The following is a 24,743-nucleotide window of genomic DNA, read 5'->3' as shown; positions in this document are numbered from 1 at the left end:
TAGCTATCAGGAGATTTTGGAGCACTTCATGCTTCCATCTGCTGAAAAGCTTTATGGAGATGAAGATTTCATTTTTCAGCACGACCTGGCACCTGCTCACAGTGCCAAAACCACTGGTAAATGGTTTACTGACCATGGTATCACTGTGCTCAATTGGCCTGCCAACTCTCCTGACCTGAACCCATCAAAATGTTCTAACTTTTTGACAAGGGCTACATAAAGCTTTGCTGCTGTCCAGCGCTCAATACAGACTAAATGAATGCGTTTCCAGTTCCAGGAGGCCTCGTTGCTCTCCACCAGGGAAATGAAATATCTGAGCATCTGGGTTGATGAATGTTTAGCCCCATGAAGTAAATCTCGTGAAAACGTAGAGTTGGGTTTTTATTTTACAAACCATACAGATAAAAACGGCTTATTGCTGCATCTGTTTGTCTCTGTTGGGCTTGGGCGATCTTCCTACGCCGGCTTCTTCACGATGTCTTCAGATGATTGTCTTCTTCTCTGAGGTTCATCACAGACTGAAGAGTCAACACTCTGGCGGGCGGGGTGGCCTGGTGTGGACACCTGAAGGAACTGCCATTGGTCAACCTTTAATATAAGGTCCTGCTTGGACTCCTGCTGGTGAACATCTGACTGATTTCCCTCATAATCTGCTGCTTCTTCTGCCCCTCAGTCTCGGACCGGGTAAAAAGGCTTCTGTTGGTTCTGCTTTAAAATCCAAACTAAGACATGTTGAGGCCGAGAAAACAATAAAAGAGCTGATTTAAAAAGTTGAAGGTGGAGCCACGGATGGATTAAAAGCCGGACGGCGCCGAGCAGGCCACCAGGTTCAACTGGGCCCAGAGTAACATACCTCCCAGCGGTTCCTCGAATGATTACGTCAGTGATTATTTCTGTCATTCCTCAATCCAGATGTCTGCTCCACATCTGGTTTGAACCAGAACGTAGATGTTTTTCCGTTAGATTGGGATGTGAACATGCAGCATCTGGAGTCTTTAGATGATTTTACTTTATTACTTTCAACGTTTAAATGCTTTTTAGTGAGAATGTTGAAATGTTTCCCTCAGTAGATGAATCCTACCAGATGCTAACCTTAATCATTAAGCTCCTCCCACAGTTCTTTAAATCCCGGCCCGGTTCTGTTTCAGATTTTTCAGCAACATAAAACACATTTTAAGACACAGATCAGCTCAGATCCTTTTATTCTCAGGTCCCTCTCTGGAACATTTTACAGGATTTTTCTAGAAAACTTCGGTCCAAAGTTCAGACTGGGGGCGGGGCCGGCTGCTCTGATTGGTCAGCAGGGACATGGCGTGCTTGCGTCCAGCTCCACCGTCAGCCCTTTGCTCAGGAGGAACGCTTCCTGTTTGGGTTCCCGCCCGAGGAACTTTCTCAGCATCTCTGAGGCGTCCTGAGAGCCGCCGGGCTGCAGGATGAACTTCCTGTAGTCCAGACCCACCTGGAAAGATCAGTGAGGAGACAGAACCACCCCATCAGACACACTTCATCTCAAATCCAGGGATCTGATTAACTGACTGGACCAATTCAGACACAGATGTGTAATGATGGGGTCACCTGTGGGTTCATGATGCCCTCCTGTTTGAAGCGAGCGTAGAACATGTCCATGGAGAACACCTCGCTCCACAGGTAACCGTAGTACTGAGCGTCGTACCCGCCCGCCAGGTGGCCGAAGGTGGCCGGCATGTTGGTTCCTGCAGGATGGAGAGTGGAGGTGAAGGCGTGTGACATCTTAGATATTACCTGTAAACATGAGCTCTGACAACGAAGAACATGCGAGTTAACGACCAAAATCAGGTCCAAACATGGGCCAGGTGTCGATGTGAGACATCAGAGAGAGGTCACTGAGAACATGTCAGACCTGCTGACACTGTGCATCTCAGTGTGTCAGCAGGTCAATGTAACAAATGTAATAACAGCTACCAAATGTTCTCCTTCCACTCAACCTTCCATTAATCTGCTTGGATACAGCTTCTTTTTCTGGCCTCCTGTCCTCGTGGAGGCCTTCAGTGTCTGACTGCAGAGCAATCCCAGCCCATAACCCTCATATGTCTCAGGTAAAATCCACACATTTGGGGTTTTTATCTGCTGTAATCCAGACTCTCACTGTGGAATAAATATATTTCTGACCTGAAGTAGGAAGGTAGGAAGCTGGAGGTAAGAAGAAGGGCAGAGGAAGTAGGAAGGTAGGAAGCTGGAGGTAAGAAGAAGGGCAGAGGAAGCAGGAGCTAGGAAGCAGGAGCTAGGAAGCAGCTGATGAAACAAATCCAATAAAACCAGATGGGTCCAAATATTCTAGAAGTTGTGGGAGCATATGAAGAACAAGTGAATGTGTTGTCTGGTTATTATCTGCTTTAGATGCTAACCCGCTCTAATAACTGGACCATCAGTACCAGTGATGGAAGCTCAGAGAGAGGGTTCTTCAGAACTGATGCTTCCTGCAGGACGTGTGTGAACTCCACCAGCCTGCATTTTTACTTCTTTAGTTTTATTAATTTTGTTCTGATGTTTTTTTCAGGAAACAGAAAAAAATAAAGTTTAAAGAAAAAAAGTGAAAATGAGAAAAACTGAAATGAAGAAACCCAGAAGATCAGAACCTGGAAATCATGAAGGACCAAAGCTACACACACAGTTCTTTATCATACGACTAGTGTGTGTGTGTGTCTCAGTGGTCTTGTTTTTGTTACCTTATGAGGTTCATTTTCTGACAACACAGTGCGTTGTGGGGACCGCTTCTCCTTGTGGAGACCAAAGCCTGGTCCCCATGGGGGACAATGCTGTTGTTGGGTTATGGGTTAGGTTTAGGACTAAGTTGTGAATGAAGTTTAGGGTTAGACATGTACTAGTAAAGGTCAGGGTTAGGGTCAGGGGCCACATAACTGAATGAAAAATGAATAGAAGTCATTGCAAAGTCCCCATAAGGACAGCAAACCTAAATGTGTGTGTGTGAGAGACCTTGTGATGCAGGGATCCCCAGAACCTCCTGGCAGAGGCGTCCGTATTCCTCTGCAGGATCCAGCCCGGTTCTGGTGTGCAGAGCCTGGTCCACTTTGGCCAGAACAATCTGCCGCAGGTTGAACAGACCTGCAGGTGGGTCACATGTTGGTGTTGAGTTTTCCTGCAGGCAGTCAGAACCCTGAGCTGATGCACACAACTGGACCGTTAGAACCAGGTCCGATTGCAGCGCCTCTTACATCAACAATAAATCAATTTGACTGAGGTCATTTCAGACTAAATGAAAGAAGTTCTATGGTTCTGTTTTGTTTGTAATGTTAAGGTTTTTATGGGCTCAGGTCCGACTCTAGTCCAGCTGCAGCTCCTCTGATGGTCTGAAGCACCTCAGGAACAGAGTAAAGAAGTTTGGTGAACTGGACCGGCTTAAACAGAACACCGATGTGTTGAAGTTTCTGTCCGAAACCAGAGGATCTGATCGGGTCCGATTTAAAGATGGAAGCCTTTGAGAGCTTCTCTGGACCTGAATCTAAGGACCATCAGACGACTGCTGACCTGATTTTAGCTCTTTACATCTGATTGAACAGAATGGATTAATTCATGATGCAGCTTCCTGCAGGGCCCGTTTGGACCAGGACCACAGTGGTACAGTTGCACTGCTTCCTGTGAGGTACGTACCGGTGTTGGCTAGTCGGGACTTGATGAGTTTGTCCAGCAGCTCTTCTGGGATGGGTTTCCCAGTCTTGTAGTGTTTGGACATCCTCTGCAGCGGTTCCTTCTCCCAGACCCAGTTCTCCAGCATCTGAGACGGAGCCTCCACAAAGTCTCGCTCCACATGCGTGCCGCTGAACATGGCGTAGTTCGCCTGCAGACAGACCAGAACCGCGGTCAGGAAGTGGACTTCTCTCTGATCTTACTGTGTGTGACGGCGCCACCTTCAGCCGACCTGGGCGCAGAGCTGGTGCATGACGTGGCCGAACTCGTGGAAGTACGTCTCCACCTCGTCGTGCTGCAGGAGCGACGGGCCGTCGGCTGTCGGCTTGCTGAAGTTGGCCACCATGGCGGCCACCGACATCTGCCGGGTCCCGTCGGGCAGCAAGCAACCGGGCTGCAGGCCGAAGCAGGCGGCGTGCCCGTACTTCCCCTCCCTGCAGGAGGAGACACCTTCAGCTCAACTCTGACCCACCCTGGTTCTGTTCATGATGAATCAGAACACTAAACATTGTGGCTATTTGCATTCAAATCCATCTGAAAAGTCCAACAGACAATATGTTCTGATCTGGAGCTGCAGAAACATCAAAGAATCTGTGGAGGAACATCATGAAGACCTTCCTCCGTTTCCCACTGAGGGACAATAAAGATCTGGGTGGAGTATTGAGGCCAGTTTCCTAAATCCATTCGAGTAAATCTGCTCTTAAATAATGAAAATGTTTTAATGTTTTCTCTTTAAGTGCAGACTTGGACAGTTTAAACCGGGACTCCTCTGTGGCCCAGGTCCACAAGTCAGCTCTAGTAGTTGCAGTGTGGCTCGAGTGAGCCTGGGTGGGACACGAGGCAGCGGTCATGGTCCATGTAGGAGAAGTCCATGTGTCTCACGTCGTGTACGGGCTGAAAGCTGAAACTGGCCTCCTAACGTCTGGCGGAGAATCCGCTGCTAATGTTAGTTTTTCCTGGAAGTTCACGTCAGCGCAGCGGCGCTCCGTCTCAAGTGAGTCCTGAGGTTTATAGTACTTCAACAATACCGACCTTCGCTTGGCAGAACTTGCTAATCTCCTTGGTTTCATTCAGCTCGTCTTTAGCTTTAAATCTGAAATGGGTCCAGACACCAAACTTTAACTAGGACGCTGAGTGGGCCGTGTTGTCCATGCAGGTGGGCGGTGGAGCGTCAACCTGACGTCACACAAGACTACTGAAAAAGCGATCTCATGCCAGATGGATCGATATCGCTACATTTAAAAGGAACCGATCCAAAACAGATTTTTCTACCCAGCCCTAATAAAAGATATTTCTATTCTTCTACTGCAGATAAAAATCTCTATTCTCACATTCAGCTAGACCCGAGTCAAGAGATGGAGAGCAGAGAAATCCTCCTGATCCATAAACATCAGGAGCTCCTGTTTCCCAGCAGCCTCCAGGTTCTGTTTGAGCTGTGGTCCTGATTCTGAGTAGGACTATCAGGAAGTTCAGGAAAACTGTTCATCTGCAGTTATTTTATTCCTGAACTAAATTCAATGAGGATCTACTTGATCAGACCTGGTCTCCATCAACTAAAACCTTGCCCTGGGTCAGAGCTTTCAGAAAGCTGTGGTTCTGGTTCTGACCTGGGGTACAGGTCCAGGTAGAACTGTCCCACCACCTGACCGCTACTGCGGTCCTTCACGCAGTACAGAGTGACGTCAGCATGCCAGACAGAAGCCCCCTCCACCAGCTCGAAGCTCAGACCCAGCAGGTCCTGGTAGATGTCCAGCAGACCCTGAGTCACCACCTCCATTGGGAAGTACTCCTTCAGCAGGTTCTGATCCACAGCATACTGAGTCTCTTCCACCTGAGGAATAACGAAGGTGAGAAGTTCAAAACCAAAACATCCTGGAGAGCTTCAGGAACAGAACATCTCAGAGCAGCATGATTCTGTGTTCACAGAGAGACAGCAGCGCCACCATGAGGTCAACGTGAGGAAACACTCCTTACCTGAGTCATGAAGTACCGAGTGTCCCAGGCGTGCAGCTGGCCGTCGAAAGGAAACCCTCTGGTCTCACACTCCTTCTCCTTCAGTTTGAGGAGGACGGCTCGCTCTTCCTCCCCCAGAGGCTTCAGCTTCCGGGTCAGCTCCTCTGAAACAATGTGACAACCTTTCAACCATTTCAGAACTTCATAGTTCTGGTCGTTTCCTCTCCAGATACGTTTCATACCAACCGTGCATCAGTTTGTAGCCACCAGGGGGCGTCCTGAACCCACTCAAGTTAAGCTCAACTCATAGAAGGTAAATGTTGACTCCAATAGAAACAGTGTGGAGACCACCAACACCTCAGACCTGACCTCACCTGCAGGCGCCTTAAAGATGGTCCTTGAAGAGCAGAGATGTTTAAATGACCCTGAAGGGTTCTGATCTGAACTGGTGTTATCTGACTGTGATAGAAGAAAGACTGTCACTGAGGAGGTTCTTCTGACGCTCCTGCAGCTCCCAGCAGAGGTGAGAGAAAGCAGCAGGTTTCTGACCCGGACCAAGCCCGATCACCTTGCTGATTCGTTGCTGTTTGGTGGGCTCTGTATGGTTCCTGACTTTAGTCTAATTTTGAACAAACTTCCTGCCACCAGCTCTGTTGACTGATCCAAACTGGAAAACCATCCAAAACCTGGACCAGATAAGCCAGATGCTGTTTCCCTGCCACAGAACCACCTTCAGGCCAGAACTACAGCTGTTGTGGTGAAAAACGTGAGAACTGCAGGTCAACGGACCCAGTCGGGTTCCCTGAGAGGTGACAGAACAAGATCTGGACCACAGTAAGGCATTCCCTCTGGAATCCCTCCTTTCTCTTGAGAGGCCTTTCTTTAAACTCCAGAGAGTAATATCCAGAACATTCATTTCTTCTTCCTGGAGCTGCTTGTCTACGTTCTGGTATCAGCAGACTGTAGGGTCAGTGTCTGTACCAGAACTCAGCTGAAAATGGACCCTAATGTGATTAAAAGTAAATATTAGCCTTCATTATCGTTCGTTGCTCCGTTTTGATCAGAATTTATCACATTCAATTGGACCAAACTGGGATCAGAACCAACAAACATGGTTTATAGGGTCTAATAAACAGCTGTTGAATTGATTTCAAAGTGAGATCTGAGTCATTTAGGACCATTTCTCTTCAATCAATGATCAATCATCCACCACAGTACGTGGTTCCAAACCGGTTGGTTCACTGGTCCAAACTGGTTTGAAGATGATTGGGGAGAAAGAAAAGCATGTGGGTAAGATCTGCTGGACCTTTGACCAGAAGCTGTCAACATTCAGCATCTGATGCACATCTAGACGTTCTTCTTGTTGTCCTGCAGGACTCACCCAGGAAGCTGGCAACCTTCTTCCCAGATTTGGCCATGTTCATCTCCAGGACGAAGTCTGCATGCGTGCTGAAGCCGAGCAGAGAGCTCTTCTGAGCTCGAAGCTTCACCAGCTCCTTCAGGATGACAGAGTTCTCCTGGAAACAAACGGTTCAGCTGTTGAAGTCACGTCAAACCCCGATGGAGAAAACGACAGAAATAAAACTAGAGTAAAGACCATCTCCTCATCTATAGTCCTGCTCCACTGAGAATCTGCTGGAGGTTCCTGTGAGGGGCTCACCTCTTTGCAGCGGGAGTTGAAGGCCTCCTCCAGCTTCCTACGGGTTTCTGGAACGAAGCATTTCTTCATGGTCGGGAAGTAATGTGGATACTTTAGAGTGATCTTCAGTTTGTCTCCATCCTTCTCCAGAGAGCTCAGGAAGTCCTCTGGGAGCCCACCTGTTTCTCCCACAGCAACAAACCAGTTTAGACAGGGAGCCGATTCTGCTCACAGGATCATCAGATCATCATTATGGAACAACCTGACATCAGGTCTGGTCGTATTGAAGAACCTTCAGATAGTTCAGAGTGGAACCCAAGCACCAGCCCAGAGCAAAGCAAGACTCACCCAGCTGGTCTCTGGTGAAGGACAGGCTGGTGGTGTCCTCATTCAGGTTCTTGTTGAAGTCGATGCACAGGTTGCTCAGCTTCTTCTTGATGCTTTTGATCTCCTGTTTGAGCAGAAGGATGATGAAGGAATCAGTTAAAGTTCTGAGAAGAAGAGCTGGACCAGGGTTTCATCCACTTTAATCAACTTTAGAGCTGCAGTAACAGCAGAACTCTGCAGGAAACAATCAAGCTGGACCTGGAGAAGGTCATCCTAAAATCTGACCAACATCTGGTTCCACTGAATGAACTGGAACACTGTGGTTCTGGTATCTCCATGTTGGTCATGAATGACAAGAAGCAGCAGGATGAGAACCTAGAGATGAATGTTCACTGCTGCAGTTTGTTAACCTTCAGAATCTAATGAATCCTAATTAAGATCATTTCTTCTGATGTTTACAGCTTCTCCACCAGAACTTCAGTCCTAAACTGATTCCACCTGAACTGTGATCACCTTCATTAGTTTCAGGAACTCTTTCAGTCTCAGGTAGCAGGTGTGAAACCTTTCTACCTGTTAGAGTCAGAGTAAACAGCGCCACCTGTTGTGTCTCCTTGGGCAGGTGCAGGCCGTTCCTCTTCCCCAGTTTGATCAGGCGTTCCATGTAGCGCTTGGCCTCCATGGTGATGTCCTCAGCGTTGATCTTCTTCTGCAGAGAGGAACAGAAACACTGAACCAGCAGATTTAAGGGTCCAAGTGGGATGTTCTGCAGCCAACCAAAATCTGCAACTGCCTGATCCGACCAATGATAAGAGATCACTCAGGTCACCTGACCAAACATCTGAGAAGAGGAGAAACCTGAAGTTGTTTGTCCTAACTAGCTGGATCCATCAGAACCATATACAGTTGAAAGTCTGGGTTGGACCAGACCAGACAGAATGTTACAAAAATCCTCCCGAGACTGGAGTTAAATGGTTCAGATCCAGTCTGGTCTCCAGCTCAATGTTCTGAGGATCGTAAGATGAGGTTCGGGGCTAAACTCACTGATCAAACTTCATGTAGACAAACTGATCCAGTCCAGAGTCGATACTGGACTTATATGTGGTCTGTTGGACCACTTGTTTGCTGAGTATTGGACCATCTGCACGTTGTTGGACGTCACTGTGCCTCTCCAATGGCATCGGCCATTTTGTATCCAGGACAGCCCGCTCCTACATATCCCATCGAGCATTGCGACTGATATGACGAACGTCCCAAGTCTGACGTCACAAGACGCTATATAGGAATGCGCTCAGGTTTGAAAACTCGCCTTATGCTAGGAACCGGACTAGTGACTGAAGCGCGCCACTTCAAGAGAAGAGCTCTTTGCAGAGTTCATTTATTCTCTTTCGTTGGACAACGAACAATTCATAACTAAGAAGGCCAGAAATTTCACTTTGCAGATCGAAGACGTGATTTAAACACATAACTAAAAACACGGAGTTCGAGGAAACGAACCGCCACCGTGTTTCATCCCCAGTCGACTTTGATGGTCATATCATGTTTTTCCTTTTCGTCAAGAAGGCCAAAGGACGGGACTGACCGCTCTCTTGGAGTTTAACTGCGGACGCGCACAACGCTTCAACCCCCCCCCCCCTTTCCCTCTCACTCGCTGACCCAGAAGGAAACTTCACCAAGTAAAACCCATCTTTTATTTCTTTATTAGAAGGCCTGGGCAGGGTCAGAGGTTGTAGAAGCGATCAGAATCGCTGGTTAGAATCTCATGTGTTCTGAATAATATGTACATGTAACCTTGCTTATTGAAACTTTGATGTGTTGTGTTGATATCTGGAGCTGCCGCGTCCCCAGCTCTGTGCGTGTTTTACCACCTGAGAGTCAACGCAGGTGCGTTGTAAGACTGGACTGTTAAAATAACCTCATGGTAAAATTCTCCATTTTCCTTTGTCTCCAACCTCACTGCTCGCTAGCTTGCCACCAAAGTTTTATAACCCTTTGTCTGCTCAGGAGTTAGGGGAAAGTTTTATGATCAGAACCTCACTGAGTACAGTTGGAGTTGCGCCCTCCCCACCCACTCTCCACTCACCACCACACCTCTTCGTCATATTCTCAATTGTGCCATAAATGCTGGTTGATTCAACACCCACTGCTGTTTTCTTTATTTTTACTTAGTTAGATGTGTTACCCTTGTTATGTAGAACGTTGCATGTTGAGTAGGTGAAGATTAATAAATATTCACATAGATAAAGAGAGCGTTTTGTGTTCATTGTGTGCAAAAAGTGATTCGTCAGTCAAGATAAGGTTCAAGTTCCACACGTTTCAGCAGAAACGGTCGATTAAACAGTGACATCTCCGGCAATAGTTATTAATTATTACGGAGTATTTAACGGTTGTAATTGTCAGAGGCGTTGAGCCACAATTACAACACCAGAAATATCTCTGGTCTCGATTCATAAATGAGGATTTTGGTTAAGAAATTGATTTTGTCAGATTATGATTTGTAATTATAATTATTTATTAAGATTAATCAATCAATAATCATAACCCCCAACATGGTCCCATCAACCCAGATGGATCCAGTCCGGCTCCAGTTTACCTGCTTCAGGGTCTACTAACAGGACGAAGGACAACAGCGGCCTACTGACCGATCAGAAGCTGTATGCTCATTAGTTAGTTTAGTAAAGAAGAGCTACATTGGTCCTAGTTGTAGTTCTGGTGCTGGTGTCCCTGGACCAGTTCATCAATATAAATATAAAACATTCTGATGCTCTTTGATCCCAAAAACATTCCTAGAGCATAAACACAATTCATTAATAACATCCATGTTCCCAAGACTCCAGTGTAGCCTCTGAAGACACCAGCTCCCAGGGCTGTAGACCATCTGGACCTGTGGAACATGCTGACATCAGCTCACCTCCAGGGCAACGATCCTCTGGTAGACATCCTCCCTCATGCTCATCTCCACATCGAACTCGGACAGCCGCTTGTCGGCCTCGGTGCTCGCTGCCCGGACCTCCTTACAGGGAGACACGTGCTGAGGGAAGTCCAACATGTTCCTCTGGACTGAGACAGAGGGGGCGGGGTCACATCAGAAGGGGCGGGGTTAGAAAATACAGCTCTTTAACCCTAAACACGACAAACTGGACTTCAGGAATATTTCCCTGAATAAAAACAGGAAACCTTGGCTGTTCTACTCTCCGGGCAACACCTTTATGATCCATCATCATTTTCATCAGAGTCGCTTTAAAGGAAATTACAGCTGTGGATAAAATGAACCTTCTGTTGGGAACCACTAGAGGGAGCTCTCACATCCTACAGAGGGAGTTTGTTTTAAAATACACCTGATCTGGGTCCATATTCCCAAAGAACCCTGAGGCTAAAAGTAGCTCCTAGTGCATCATCTTCCCTCAGTGAGTTAAAAGTTATTCATGAAGCATCTGAGGCCTCCAGAGAGCTCCTAACGTGAGGAGATGTTCAGAGCAGTGAGGAGGACCTTTAGTGAACCTAAGAGTGTCTGAAGCAGAGAAGATGGAGGAAAGACAGAGAGAAAGGAGAGATCTTCTCCTCCAATGAACAACAGTGAATGAATAAAACGCTACCAGCTCCATGGTGCAGAGATCCACCTCCTAAACAGTCGAGTTAATGAGAACAGAAACTTCTAGAACAATCATATAATTATTAATATAGAGATAAGATTCACTTTATCATCCCTCTAGGAGAAAATTAAATAGTTTCAGCAGCAGGACAGGTTAAAGGTCAACCTCTAGGAAGGTGATATTAGGAAGGATCAATAAATAATAGAAATAATATTAAATAACCATGAATAAAAAGTGAACAAAATTGCAAACTATATAGAAGAGAAATATTGAAATATTTACAGACTGTAAAATGCTTCCAACAAACATTTCAGACGCAGCAGCTGGGTTATTATGTGGTCTCCTTTGCAGTGAGGGTCAAGCTGAGTTGTAGTCTGCAGCAGACGCAGGTTTTATTATTGTCATATTTTATATCCAAACCTAGTCTTTAATGAGTCTTCTCATTTTGTATCATCTGCCTCCACTTTGAGGGTGTAATCTCTCAGAAGTTGAAGCATGAGGACGAAGCGAGAAACAGTCACAGAATTTCTGTTGGTAAAATGTCAGTGAAATCAGCAGCAGGCCTAAATGCTGCGTTCAGGGCCTCCAGGACACTGATGGCCTGCCAGGTCCTGCTGGGAACCTAACGCTTCTCTGGCCCACAATAAAAACCCTTGTAATGGCTGGGGCCTGACTAAGGCTTGGACAGTTCTTGAAGCAAACACAAGAACAATACGTTAACTTCTTTCTAATGACATAGTAACGCTGGTACATGGAAGCATTGCCTCAAATGATTTACTACACTAGTGATCAATGACTGCTGCAGCAGTTCCTCTTGAGGAGCAGAGACTCTGTTGACAGAGCGGCACTCAAACGCTGTCAATGTAGCCCTGGCCAGTCCTGCCCAGTGTCCTAATAGTGCTTACAATATTGTCCCCGTTGTCTGTGGTGATCCTCCACTCCTTGGTGCAGCTCTTCCGCTAGCACTGAAGCCATATGGTCATCAAGAACATACCTGGTTTCAAGATATGCTGCGTTTAACTCCCAGTTTTCACTGACAAGAGTGAGCCGTGACGGTCAAATAGGACACCATGTTAGGAGCTGTCTGTTGCCACAGCAACAAAGTTAGCTGCGTGTAGCTGCTTGCTAACATCCACACGGACTGTAGGGATGTGGTATTGCTGTCCGTTCGGGAGGCACTTCTTCTTGTCCACTGTGTGAGACAACTAAATGTCCTTGGAGCAATATTTAGATACAGCCGAGATGAACCACGTCCATCTGAGAATTTCCTTTCCGTATTTAACCGTTTTAGTAAAAGCGTTTTGAATTCTGTGCTGTTGATGGAGCTGCAGAACCTGGTGATAGCGTAGTATGCTAAACTGGATGGTAAACACTTAAATGATCACGCTAGTGAAGACGTCACTGATCGCACTAGTGAACACGTCAATGATCCCGCTAGTGACACAAGTCAAGGATCACGCTAGTGAAGACATCACTGATCGCGCTAGTGAACATGTCCCTGATTAAGCTAGTGAACACGTCACTGATCACGCTAGTGAACACGTCACTGATCGCGCTAGTGAAGACGTCACTGATCGCGCTAGTAAACATGTCCCTGATCAAGCTAGTGAACACGTCACTGATCACGCTAGTGAAGACGTCAATGATCCCGCTAGTGACGCAAGTCAATAATCACGCTAGTGAAGACGTCAATGATCCTGCTAGTGACACAAGTCACAAATCACGCTAGTGAAAACGTCACTGATCACGCTAGTGAAGACGTCACGGATCACGCTAGTGAAAATGTCAATGATCCCGCTAGTGACACAAGTCAATGATCACGCTAGTTAAGACGTCACTGATCGCGCTAGTGAACATGTCCCTGATCAAGCTAGTGAACACGTCACTGATCACGCTAGTGACACAAGTCAATGATCACGCTAATGAAAACGTCACTGATCACGCTAGTGAAAATGTCAATGATCCCGCTAGTGACACAAGTCTCTAATCATGCTAGTGAACATGTCCCTGATCGCGCTAGTGAAGACGTCAATGATCGCGTTAGTGACAGAAGTCACTGATCACGCTAGTGAAGACGTCACAAATCGCGCTAGTGAACATTTCCCTGGTCAAGCTAGTGAACACGTCACTGATCACGCTAGTGAAAATGTCAATGATCACGCTAATGAACACGTCATTGATTACGCTAGTGAAGACGTCACTGATCACGCTAGTGAAAATGTCAATGATCCCGCTAGTGACACAAGTCACTAATCACGCTAGTGAACATGTCCCTGATTGCGCTAGTGAAGACGTCAATGATCGTGCTAGTGACACAAGTCACTAATCACGCTAGTGAAGACGTCACTGATCACGCTAGTGAAAATGTCAATGATCACGCTAATGAACACGTCATTGATTACGCTAGTGAAGACGTCACTGATCACGCTAGTGAAAATGTCAATGATCCCGCTAGTGACACAAGTCACTAATCACGCTAGTGAACATGTCCCTGATCAAGCTAGTGAACACGTCACTGATCACGCTAGTGAAAACGTCACTGATCACGCTAGTGACACAAGTCAATGATCAAGCTAGTGACACAAGTCAATGATCAAGCTAGTGAATATGTCACTGATCACGCTAGTGAAGACGTCACTGATCACACTAGTGACAAAAGTCAATGATCACGCTAGTGAAAACGTCACTGATCACGCTAGTGAAAATGTCAATGATCCCGCTAGTGACACAAGTCACTAATCATGCTAGTGAACATGTCCCTGATCGCGCTAGTGAAGACGTCACAAATCGCGCTAGTGAACATGTCCCTGATCGCGCTAGTGACAGAAGTCAATGATCACGCTAGTGAAGACGTCACAAATCGCGCTAGTGAACATGTCCCTGATCAAGCTAGTGAACACGTCACTGATCACACTAGTGAAGACGTCACTGATCACGCTAGTGAAAATGTCAATGATCACGCTAATGAACACGTCATTGATTACGCTAGTGAAGACGTCACTGATCACGCTAGTGAAAATGTCAATGATCCCGCTAGTGACACAAGTCACTAATCACGCTAGTGAACATGTCCCTGATTGTGCTAGTGAAGACGTCACTGATCACACTAGTGACAAAAGTCAATGATCACGCTAGTGAAAACGTCACTGATCACGCTAGTGAAAATGTCAATGATCCCGCTAGTGACACAAGTCACTAATCATGCTAGTGAACATGTCCCTGATCGCGCTAGTGAAGACGTCACAAATCGCGCTAGTGAACATGTCCCTGATCGCGCTAGTGACAGAAGTCAATGATCACGCTAGTGAAGACGTCACAAATCGCGCTAGTGAACATGTCCCTGATCAAGCTAGTGAACACGTCACTGATCACACTAGTGAAGACGTCACTGATCACGCTAGTGAAAATGTCAATGATCACGCTAATGAACACGTCATTGATTACGCTAGTGAAGACGTCACTGATCACGCTAGTGAAAATGTCAATGATCCCGCTAGTGACACAAGTCACTAATCACGCTAGTGAACATGTCCCTGATTGCGCTAGTGAAGACGTCAATGATCACACTAGTGACAAAAGTCAATGATCACGCTAGTGAAAACGTCACTGATCACGCTAGTGAAAATGTCAATGATCCCGCTAGTGACACAAGTCACTAATCATGCTAGTGAACATGTCCCTGATCGCGCTAGTGAAGACGTCACAAATCGCGCTAGTGAACATGTCCCTGATCGCGCTAGTGACAGAAGTCAATGATCACGCTAGTGAAGACGTCACAAATCGCGCTAGTGAACATGTCCCTGATCAAGCTAGTGAACACGTCACTGATCACACTAGTGAAGACGTCACTGATCACGCTAGTGAAAATGTCAATGATCACGCTAATGAACACGTCATTGATTACGCTAGTGAAGACGTCACTGATCACGCTAGTGAAAATGTCAATGATCCCGCTAGTGACACAAGTCACTAATCACGCTAGTGAACATGTCCCTGATTGTGCTAGTGAAGACGTCACTGATCACACTAGTGACAAAAGTCAATGATCACGCTAGTGAAAACGTCACTGATCACGCTAGTGAAAATGTCAATGATCCCGCTAGTGACACAAGTCACTAATCATGCTAGTGAACATGTCCCTGATCGCGCTAGTGAAGACGTCACAAATCGCGCTAGTGAACATGTCCCTGATCGCGCTAGTGACAGAAGTCAATGATCACGCTAGTGAAGACGTCACAAATCGCGCTAGTGAACATGTCCCTGATCACACTAGTGAAGACGTCACTGATCACGCTAGTGAAAATGTCAATGATCACGCTAATGAACACGTCATTGATTACGCTAGTGAAGACGTCACTGATCACGCTAGTGAAAATGTCAATGATCCCGCTAGTGACACAAGTCACTAATCATGCTAGTGAACATGTCCCTGATCGCGCTAGTGAAGACGTCACAAATCGCGCTAGTGAACATGTCCCTGATCGCGCTAGTGACAGAAGTCAATGATCACGCTAGTGAAGACGTCACAAATCGCGCTAGTGAACATGTCCCTGATCAAGCTAGTGAACACGTCACTGATCACACTAGTGAAGACGTCACTGATCACGCTAGTGAAAATGTCAATGATCACGCTAATGAACACGTCATTGATTACGCTAGTGAAGACGTCACTGATCACGCTAGTGAAAATGTCAATGATCCCGCTAGTGACACAAGTCACTAATCACGCTAGTGAACATGTCCCTGATTGCGCTAGTGAAGACGTCAATGATCGCGCTAGTGACACAAGTCACTAATCACGCTAGTGAACATGTCCCTGATCAAGCTAGTGAACACGTCACTGATCACGCTAGTGAAAACGTCACTGATCACGCTAGTGAAAATGTCAATGATCACGCTAATGAACACGTCATTGATCACGCTAGTGAACACGTCACTGATCACCATAGTGACACACATCACTGATCACGCTAATGAACACGTCATTGATCACGCTAGTTGGTACCTTAGGACCAACTGTAGCGTAACACAGCATTACCTTAATAAAACAGATAGATGGCGCTCTTTTACCTTCCACAACAACAGAACTCATGTTCAGAAACCTGTTTACCTGGTAAATAAAGCAACAGGTGGGGTAGGGGCAGTACTGTTTCACTCTATGCTCCATTGACCAGGGGGTCACACTCCAGCACCTTATCTTGGACCTCATTGAGGCGTTTCAGCCATAACCTGTTAAAACCTTGGTAGAACCTGATGCTGCAGACCATCACCTGCCAGAGAAGCTCGTTGCCACTATTCAACCAACCTAAAAAAGTCAAGAGGAAGAACAAGGCAAGCTGAAGGCCTGCTTGGTGACCCCCTCCACAAACACCAGGAGATGTTCCAGGTTTGGTTTCTCCATCTGAAACACTGATATAAGCCTGAACATCTGTCACAAGGTTGAGATGTTTGTCATCATGGAAGAACCTCTGAGGTGGAACCCAGTAAATCCAGTTCAGAACAAACATCTAAACTGGTCCAGTTCATAACCAGCCCAACCGGACCCAGTCCGATTCAGAGCGGAATAAAGAACACTCAGCTGATTGGACGTTAAAACTTTCTACATTTTTTTGCAGTTTTCATTCAGTAAATGTTTGACTTTTAATGAGAGGAAAATTAAACATTTCTGAGTAAAACCTGGAATTATTTCCTGATTTTATTTATTTTCATGGAACTGAAATCAGTTTTCTCTGGAAATGTTTTATTGGAGCTTTTATTTTTATTGCCTTTGAAGTTGTTGAGTGAAATTCATGACGATCTTCTCACTGAGCTGCTAAACATCTGAGATGAAGATAACTGGCCAATCAGAAGGCTTGGGTGTTTCTCCTGCAGCTTCAGAGCTAGAGGCGTTTTCAGGGAGAACAAAGCTGCAGCTGGTTCAGCTGCTTTGTCTCCAAACTGCTGATGGGATTTGAACCATCGCACAAAGACGACTGTGCTGATTCAGCTTCACCACAGAGACACAAAGGATGAGAGCTCCAGCTGAGCTTACGCTGCATGTTTCACCTCAGGCTGCTGCAGAAACATCAGAACGGTTCAGTCCATTTTAGAATCTCCTCTGAGGTAGAGAATATTTTCATTTGTTTTCACATCAGTTGAGGTCCATCATGCTCTCCTGAAGTTAAAATCCTTTATCAAACATCCTGCTGGCTATCAGTCACACCAACAGCCACCTTCTGACCAGCTGATGAGATAATTTAGAACTAGCACCTCCTCCACTGTCTTATTCTGGACCATCACCATCAACTGCAGCACCGAGTCATCTGATCCATACCAAGGACAGAAAGCTGGTTCTGCAGCTCTCTGATCAAAGATCAGTTTTCTAAGTTCAGGCTGAACCTAACAGCATGTTTGTTAGCTTCAGATGAAAACTGGAACTGAGGAAAGACTCCCAGACCTCTGCTGCAGCTTCTCCTCAGGTGGACCCAGAGGTCCAGTGTTTCTCCAGATGAAAACATCTCAGCTGGAGCTCAGGAGATTTGAATGTTCATGAAGCAGAACTGTGAAGGAACAGCAGAACGTCAGCTTCTCACATGTTTTTCTCTTCCTAGAAGCTACACCTGGCCTGGTTCTGTGTCTACCTGTGACACCTTTCTGGAGAGGGGAATCGTCCAAGCTTCTGCTGGCAACAACTTAATGCTCACCTTCTACAGATGATCCACATGGCCCTGTCTTTCAGTGTTTAACCCTTTCTCTCTCCTAGACATGGCTACTGACTGAGCTTCTACTGTAACTAACTCTATGTTCTCTCTTTCAGACTCTAACCTTGAAAACTGGATCAGAGTTTATCTGTTCTTTCTTTCTAGATGAAACGACTAAAGGAGCTACATCCACTAACATTTACTTTTCCTTCCCATAGAAAGTACTCCTGGATCAGTGCTTCTTTGTTCTCTTTGTGTCTCTGCTCTGTTCTCTCAAACCCCCAGTCGGTCGTGGCAGATGGCCGCTCACACTGAGCCTGGTTCTGGTTCTGCTGGAGGTTTCTTCCTGTTAAAAGGGAGTTTTTCCTCTCCACTGTCGCTACATGCATGCTCAGTATGAGGGATTGCTGCAAAGTCAACACCAGTGACTGTCCACTGTCTCTACATGCTCATCCAGGAGGAGTGAATGCTGCAAGTCACTGACTGGATGCAATCTGCTGGGTTTCCTTAGATAGAAAAACTTTTTATCCAATTTGAATAAATACCTGAATCTGACTGAACTGTTCAATGATTACGATTAATAGGAATGTACAGACCAAAAGTTTGGACACACCTTCTCATTCAAAGAGTTTCCTTTATTGTAGGCGACTGTGGCTCAGTAGGAAGAGTAGTCGTCTTGCAATCACAAAGTTGTGGGTTCGATTCCAGCTTCCTCCTGCTATATGTCGATGTGCCCCTGGGCAAGGCACTTAACCTCAAGTTGCCTACCGATCTGCGTATCGGTGTATGAATGTGTGAGCATTAGTGAGTGCGATTGGGGGAATGTGGCTCTAGTGTAAAGCGCTTTGAGTGGTTGGTATGACTGGAAAAGCGCCATATAAGTTCAGTCCATTTACCATCTTTATTTTCATGACTATGAATATTGTAGCTTCACACTGAAGGCATCAAAACTATGAATGAACACATGTGGAATTATATACTGAACAAAAGTGTGAAACAACTGAAAATATGTCTTATATTCTAGGTTCTTCAAATTAGCCACCTTTTACTTTGATTACTGCTCCACACACTCTTGGTATTCTGTTGATGAGCTTCAAGAGGTAGTCACCTGAAATGGTTTTCACTTCACAGGTGTGCCCTGCCAGGTTTAATAAGTGGGATTTCAAGCCTTATAAATGGGGTTGGGACCATCAGTTGTGTTGTGCAGGAGGTGGATACAGTACACAGCTGATAGTCCTACTGAATAGACTGTTAGAATTTATATTATGGGAAGAAAAAAGCAGCTAAGTGAAGAAAAACAAGTGGCCATCATTACTTTAAGAAATGAAAGTCAATCAGTCCGAACAATGCGGAAAACTTTGAAAGTGTCCCCAAGTGCAGTCGCAAAAACCATCAAGCGCTACAAAGAAACTGGCTCACATGAGGACCGCCCCAGGAAAGGAGGACCAAGAGTCACCTCTGCTGTGGACGATAAGTTCATCCGAGTCACCAGCCTTAGAAATCGCAGGTTAACAGCAGCTCAGATTAGAGAACAGGTCAATGCCACACAGAGTTCTAGCAGCAGACACATCTCTAGAACAACTGTTAAGAGGAGACTGTGTGAATCAGGCCTTCATGGTAAAATAGCTGCTAGGAAACCACTGCTGAGGACAGGCAACAAGAAGAAGAGACTTGTTTGGACTAAAGAACACAAGGAATGGACATTAGACCAGTGGAAATCTGTGCTTTGGTCTGGACCACAGAGTGAAGGCAAAAGGGCCAACAAGTGCTAAGCATCTCTGGGAACTCCTTCAAGACTGTTGGAAAACCATTTCAGGTGACGACCTCTTGAAGCTCATCAACAGAATACCAAGAGTGTGTGGAGCAGTAATCAAAGCAAAAGGTGGCTACTTTAAAGAACCTAGAATATAAGACATATTTTCAGTTGTTTCACACTTTTTTGTTCAGTATATAATTCCACATGATTTAATTCATAGTTTTGATGCTTTCAGTGTGAAGCTACAATATTCATAGTCATGAAAATAAAGAAAACTCTTTGAATGAGAAGGTGTGTCCAAACTTTTGGTCTGTACTGTATGAACCTGACTTGGAATCTGGATGATTGGATTGAATTAACTTTGTGAAGAACCTTGAGACAACATGTGTTGTGAATTGGCGCAATAGAAATAAAACAGAATTGAATCGAAGCTGAGATGATAACTTCTTTCAGAAACGTCAGAAAACATCTGAATGGACTGAAGGTCTACCTTTTCTCCCTGAATCAGATATTCGTTCGTTCCTCTCTTTCCAAAACTAAAATGTTTCCTGAAGGTTCAGGTCAGATCCTGAAAATATGAACACCAGGGTTGTTCTGGTTAACCAAAACCAACCAAAAAACCAAAACATTTACATGAACTGAAATAAATAAAAACTGTGATTAAAATGAAAAACGGCTGTTAGCAGTGTTAGAGTGGTGGTGACCACTAGGCCAACACTTGGGGCCTAGTGGTTAGAGGGTAGAGCATTTGTGTCCCAGAGGCCACAAGTACCCTGGTTCGAATCCCACAGCCTGCCACTCTGGGTCCCTGAGCAAGACCCTCAGCCCCAGAATGTTCTCTGGACGTCACACAATGGCAGCCCACTGCTCCCTAAGGGATGGTTAAATGCAGAGGACAATTTAGATGGAATGTACAACTGCAATGACAAAAAATAAAGATTATGTTTATTGTTATTATAGTTAGAAAGGACATCTCTGCTCTCCACACTAGCAGCCAAACAACAACAGGAACAGTTGGGAGAAAGCTCCAGATCCTATTTGGGATTCCCTCCAGTATGACTGCTGGAGAGGTAAAAGCAAGTGTCTTGTAGAAGAAACTGGTGATAAAATGTGGAATACTTCTCAAGGGGAGAAGCTGCGAGTATCTTGACAAGGTAGCCTCTTTGAGTAGCTGGAGCCACATCAGGGCTCGTCCAGGTAGGACCAGGAAGGAAACAACCATGAAGAAGAGCTTTAAACCAAGCTGTTGGCCGTTAATACACAGGAACATCGCAGGTGGAAGAATACGCTGGTGAATAGGTTCCCTGAGACGTCCACACCACTATGTGACTGAGATTAGGTTTACATTATACTGCGTAGTATTAAAGTAGTTAATATTATGTTGATGTGTGTTTTCAGCTAGCGGCTGGTCTGAGGTCAGCTTTATGACTCTGACCGTTCCATCCCAGAGAACAGGAAGTCCACACACAGCTGACCAACACTCACCAGTGTACTCCACCTCCACGTCAGCCAGCGCCTTCAGCGTGTTCTCCAAGGCCACGGCGTCCAGGTCCAGATCTCCCACACGGTCGTAAACCTTCTTGGTGTTCCCCATGAGCTTGTCAGAAAGCTGCTGGATCTGCTCGGGGCTCAGGTCCCAGCGGAGCCGGTTCTCATCGCGGACCGGCACCGGGCTGCCAAACACCACTTCACCTGAGACAACAGGACACAGACAGGTCCAAGGTTGGAGGACAAAAAAAAAAAAAAAACAGCTTCTACAGGGCAGGATGATGACAGATACACAGCTGTTGATAAGTTTTTACACCCCTACAGATTTATTTCGATGTCTCACTTAAATGTTTCAGATCAAACAAACAGACAAAAGAACCTGAGAAAAAACAGAACTCTGGTTTTCAAATGGGGTCTCCTCTAGAGCCTCTGGAGATGACTGAGCAAAGATGGATTCTTCATCATGGTGGAAAACTAACAGCAATCCACAAAAACATCATCATACCAACAGCCAAGCATGGTGGTGGCAGCGTGATGGTCAGGGCCTGCTGAGCCTCGGCTACCAGTTATTGGGTTTAGAGGGTAACTAGTAGGCCCAGCTTGGTCTGGATAATAAATGAAATGATCTGAAAACAGTTTATTGTATTTACTCAGGTTATGTTAGGCTGATATTATTAGTTTGATCTGAAACAATGAAGGAATCCTGGAAAAACTTCTTCACAGTTTTTAATCTACACAGACATTATAATAGAGTTGAATTTATCTTCAGTTTATTGAGAGTGAATGTATTCATTCTGTTTAGAGTTAATTAATAATATGAATCAGAAATGAATGAATTGTATAAACAATGAAAGAGCGAGGACTGGATATCAGGACGTAAATATAGAAATCATTTCAAACAGAGGTGATAATTTGCTCTGATGGTATAAAACATAACCTCAGGCGGCTGGGCTGGAGCACATTCATCACTTTTATTTCATGCTGTTTTTCTGATCAACAACATTATCAGCAGATCACAAGGACTGAAGCTTTAACAGAAAAATCCGGGTTTCCTGATAATTACAGATGATCGCTAATATTCAGAATAATTACTGAAAACTGATTACTGCGTTTGGTTTCAGACGCGATTAAAGAAGCTCTGATTGATCCTGATCATCAATGATCTAACAGGTTTAACAGACCCGACTTTATAATAAGTCAGTTAGCTCCATCTGTTAGCAACATGTTACACAGATCTGACATTTTGTATAAAATTAAAAACACATGTGACCGCAAACTACTGCACATTTTACAAACGGCTTTAAGTGTATGATTCGGTTCAAATCCGTCACCTGTACAGGACCAGCATGCTGCAGGTGAGCTCATGCCACCTGTCTCAGGTGTTAGCAGCAGGCTAACTGTCAGCTAGCTCCCGCCGACAGGAGCCGCTCCACAGAACTCCCCGCAGGGAAGCTAACATTTTACCGCAACCCGCCGGCCGTGAAGCCGGCCCGCAGCCACTCACCTGTCGGCCCCATGGTTCACGGAAAGGATGAAGTTCGGTTCGGTTTGTGTGGCTCACTGAGGGCAGGCTCTGCGGATGAGGATTAAAGAGGAAAGGGCGTCATTTCCGCCAACATATTTCAAAATAAAAGTCACAAATTGAGGGCGGAGTTTTCCTTTTTTATGTAAAAGCAAAGAAAAACTGAAGTGGGCTTAAAACAGTGAATAAAACATGTTCGCTGCGGCTGAACCAGCATGAGCAACACACTAAAAGACATAACAAACATAAACCAGTGAAGACTAACCAGGCTGACCCATAACTAACCCATCAGGATCAAACACTGCTAGGCTTTAGGTCATTAAAATAGAAAAACGTTAACCTTTATAAAAAGCTGAGTGATTCAGAGATATTCCAAGTTTAAGATCATTTCTGTAAGCACCTGTCAGTCTGAGAACATGGTTCTGAACCAGGAGAAGGTGGAATGTTCTTTCTGGGTCGGTTTCGAGTCTTTGCCTTAATTGGAGGAGATCCAGTTTCCTGAGTGATGACAGGATGGAGCAGGAGATGAACAGATGAGTCAAAGCGTTCCCCTCGTCTGGGCGCAGCGCTGGTGGTGTAGGAGGTTAAGCAGGCCCATGTATAGAGGCTTTAGTCCTCTGGGTTCGAGTCCCTGCCGCATGTCATCCCCCTCTCTCTGTCCCCATTTCCTGTCTGCCTATTGTTGGAAAATCTGAAAAAATAAAGACCACTAGTACCACATATAGATAAAAGCATTCTTTGGTGTTGAAGAAGGTCAAGCTCCAACCTTTACATGTGCCCAGATCCAAAAAAGATAAGGAGAGCAGCTCCATCATCCATGGAGGACTTAGGATACTTAGGAATGAGTCAGCTGAGGTGGATCATCTGATCAGTATTCCTACTTATCTGAGGTTTTCCAGGAGATGGTGGTGGCGCAGAACATGAATATGACACTGAAACAAACCCAGGTAGGTGTAGAAAGAGAAATAATAAAAAGAAAAACAGGGAATCATAAATCTTGTGTTAATTACACATCCACATCAACAAACAACAGAGATCTGTTTTATATTAAAGGAAAGGCAGGTTGCAGATGTTGGTTCTGTGGTGGGAAAATAGATCCACAGGTCTGGAAGGCCTTACTATGCAGAGTCTATAAGCAAACACTTAATTACAGGTCCTTCTCAAAAAATTAGCATATTGTGATAAAGTTCATTATTTTCCATAATGTCATGATGAAAATTTAACATTCATATATTTTAGATTCATTGCACACTAACTGAAATATTTCAGGTCTTTTATTGTCTTAATACGGATGATTTTGGCATACAGCTCATGAAAACCCAAAATTCCTATCTCACAAAATTAGCATATCATTAAAAGGGTCTCTAAACGAGCTATGAACCTAATCATCTGAATCAACGAGTTAACTCTAAACACCTGCAAAAGATTCCTGAGGCCTTTAAAACTCCCAGCCTGGTTCATCACTCAAAACCCCAATCATGGGTAAGACTGCCGACCTGACTGCTGTCCAGAAGGCCACTATTGACACCCTCAAGCAAGAGGGTAAGACACAGAAAGACATTTCTGAACGAATAGGCTGTTCCCAGAGTGCTGTATCAAGGCACCTCAGTGGGACGTCTGTGGGAAGGAAAAAGTGTGGCAGAAAACGCTGCACAACGAGAAGAGGTGACCGGACCCTGAGGAAGATTGTGGAGAAGGGCCGATTCCAGACCTTGGGGGACCTGCGGAAGCAGTGGACTGAGTCTGGAGTAGAAACATCCAGAGCCACCGTGCACAGGCGTGTGCAGGAAATGGGCTACAGGTGCCGCATTCCCCAGACCTGGGCTACAGAGAAGCAGCACTGGACTGTTGCTCAGTGGTCCAAAGTATTTTTTTCGGATGAAAGCAAATTCTGCATGTCATTCGGAAATCAAGGTGCCAGAGTCTGGAGGAAGACTGGGGAGAAGGAAATGCCAAAATGCCAGAAGTCCAGTGTCAAGTACCCACAGTCAGTGATGGTCTGGGGTGCCGTGTCAGCTGCTGGTGTTGGTCCACTGTGTTTTATCAAGGGCAGGGTCAATGCAGCTAGCTATCAGGAGATTTTGGAGCACTTCATGCTTCCATC

The 24,743-nt window shown here is 45.4% G+C and overlaps 1 protein-coding gene across 2 annotated transcripts; it reads right to left on the bottom strand.

Annotated features, from left to right (window-relative positions):
* Positions 1-1,185: 1,185 nt before the first annotated feature.
* thop1 (thimet oligopeptidase 1) lies at positions 1,186-22,763 on the bottom strand. 2 transcript variants are annotated; one of them, XM_047374637.1, is made up of 14 exons: positions 22,622-22,763; positions 21,115-21,321; positions 10,512-10,660; positions 8,202-8,309; positions 7,625-7,727; positions 7,298-7,455; positions 7,019-7,154; positions 5,659-5,801; positions 5,292-5,515; positions 3,917-4,118; positions 3,649-3,835; positions 2,974-3,159; positions 1,576-1,712; positions 1,186-1,459 (listed from the first exon to the last, which is right to left on the bottom strand). In XM_047374637.1, the coding sequence occupies exons 1-14, from the start codon at positions 22,632-22,634 to the stop codon at positions 1,298-1,300; spliced, it is 2,115 nt and encodes a 704-aa protein (XP_047230593.1). In that variant the 5' UTR covers positions 22,635-22,763; the 3' UTR covers positions 1,186-1,297. The 2 variants fall into 2 exon arrangements, with proteins under 2 accessions (XP_047230593.1, XP_047230594.1); XM_047374638.1 differs by having other exon boundaries at positions 2,974-3,102; positions 22,622-22,762.
* Positions 22,764-24,743: the final 1,980 nt, after the last annotated feature.

This window comes from Girardinichthys multiradiatus, chromosome 9 (genome assembly GCF_021462225.1).
Source record: "Girardinichthys multiradiatus isolate DD_20200921_A chromosome 9, DD_fGirMul_XY1, whole genome shotgun sequence".
Classification (NCBI taxonomy): Eukaryota; Metazoa; Chordata; class Actinopteri; order Cyprinodontiformes; family Goodeidae; genus Girardinichthys; species Girardinichthys multiradiatus.
This window is presented reverse-complemented; position numbering and strand designations above follow the sequence as displayed.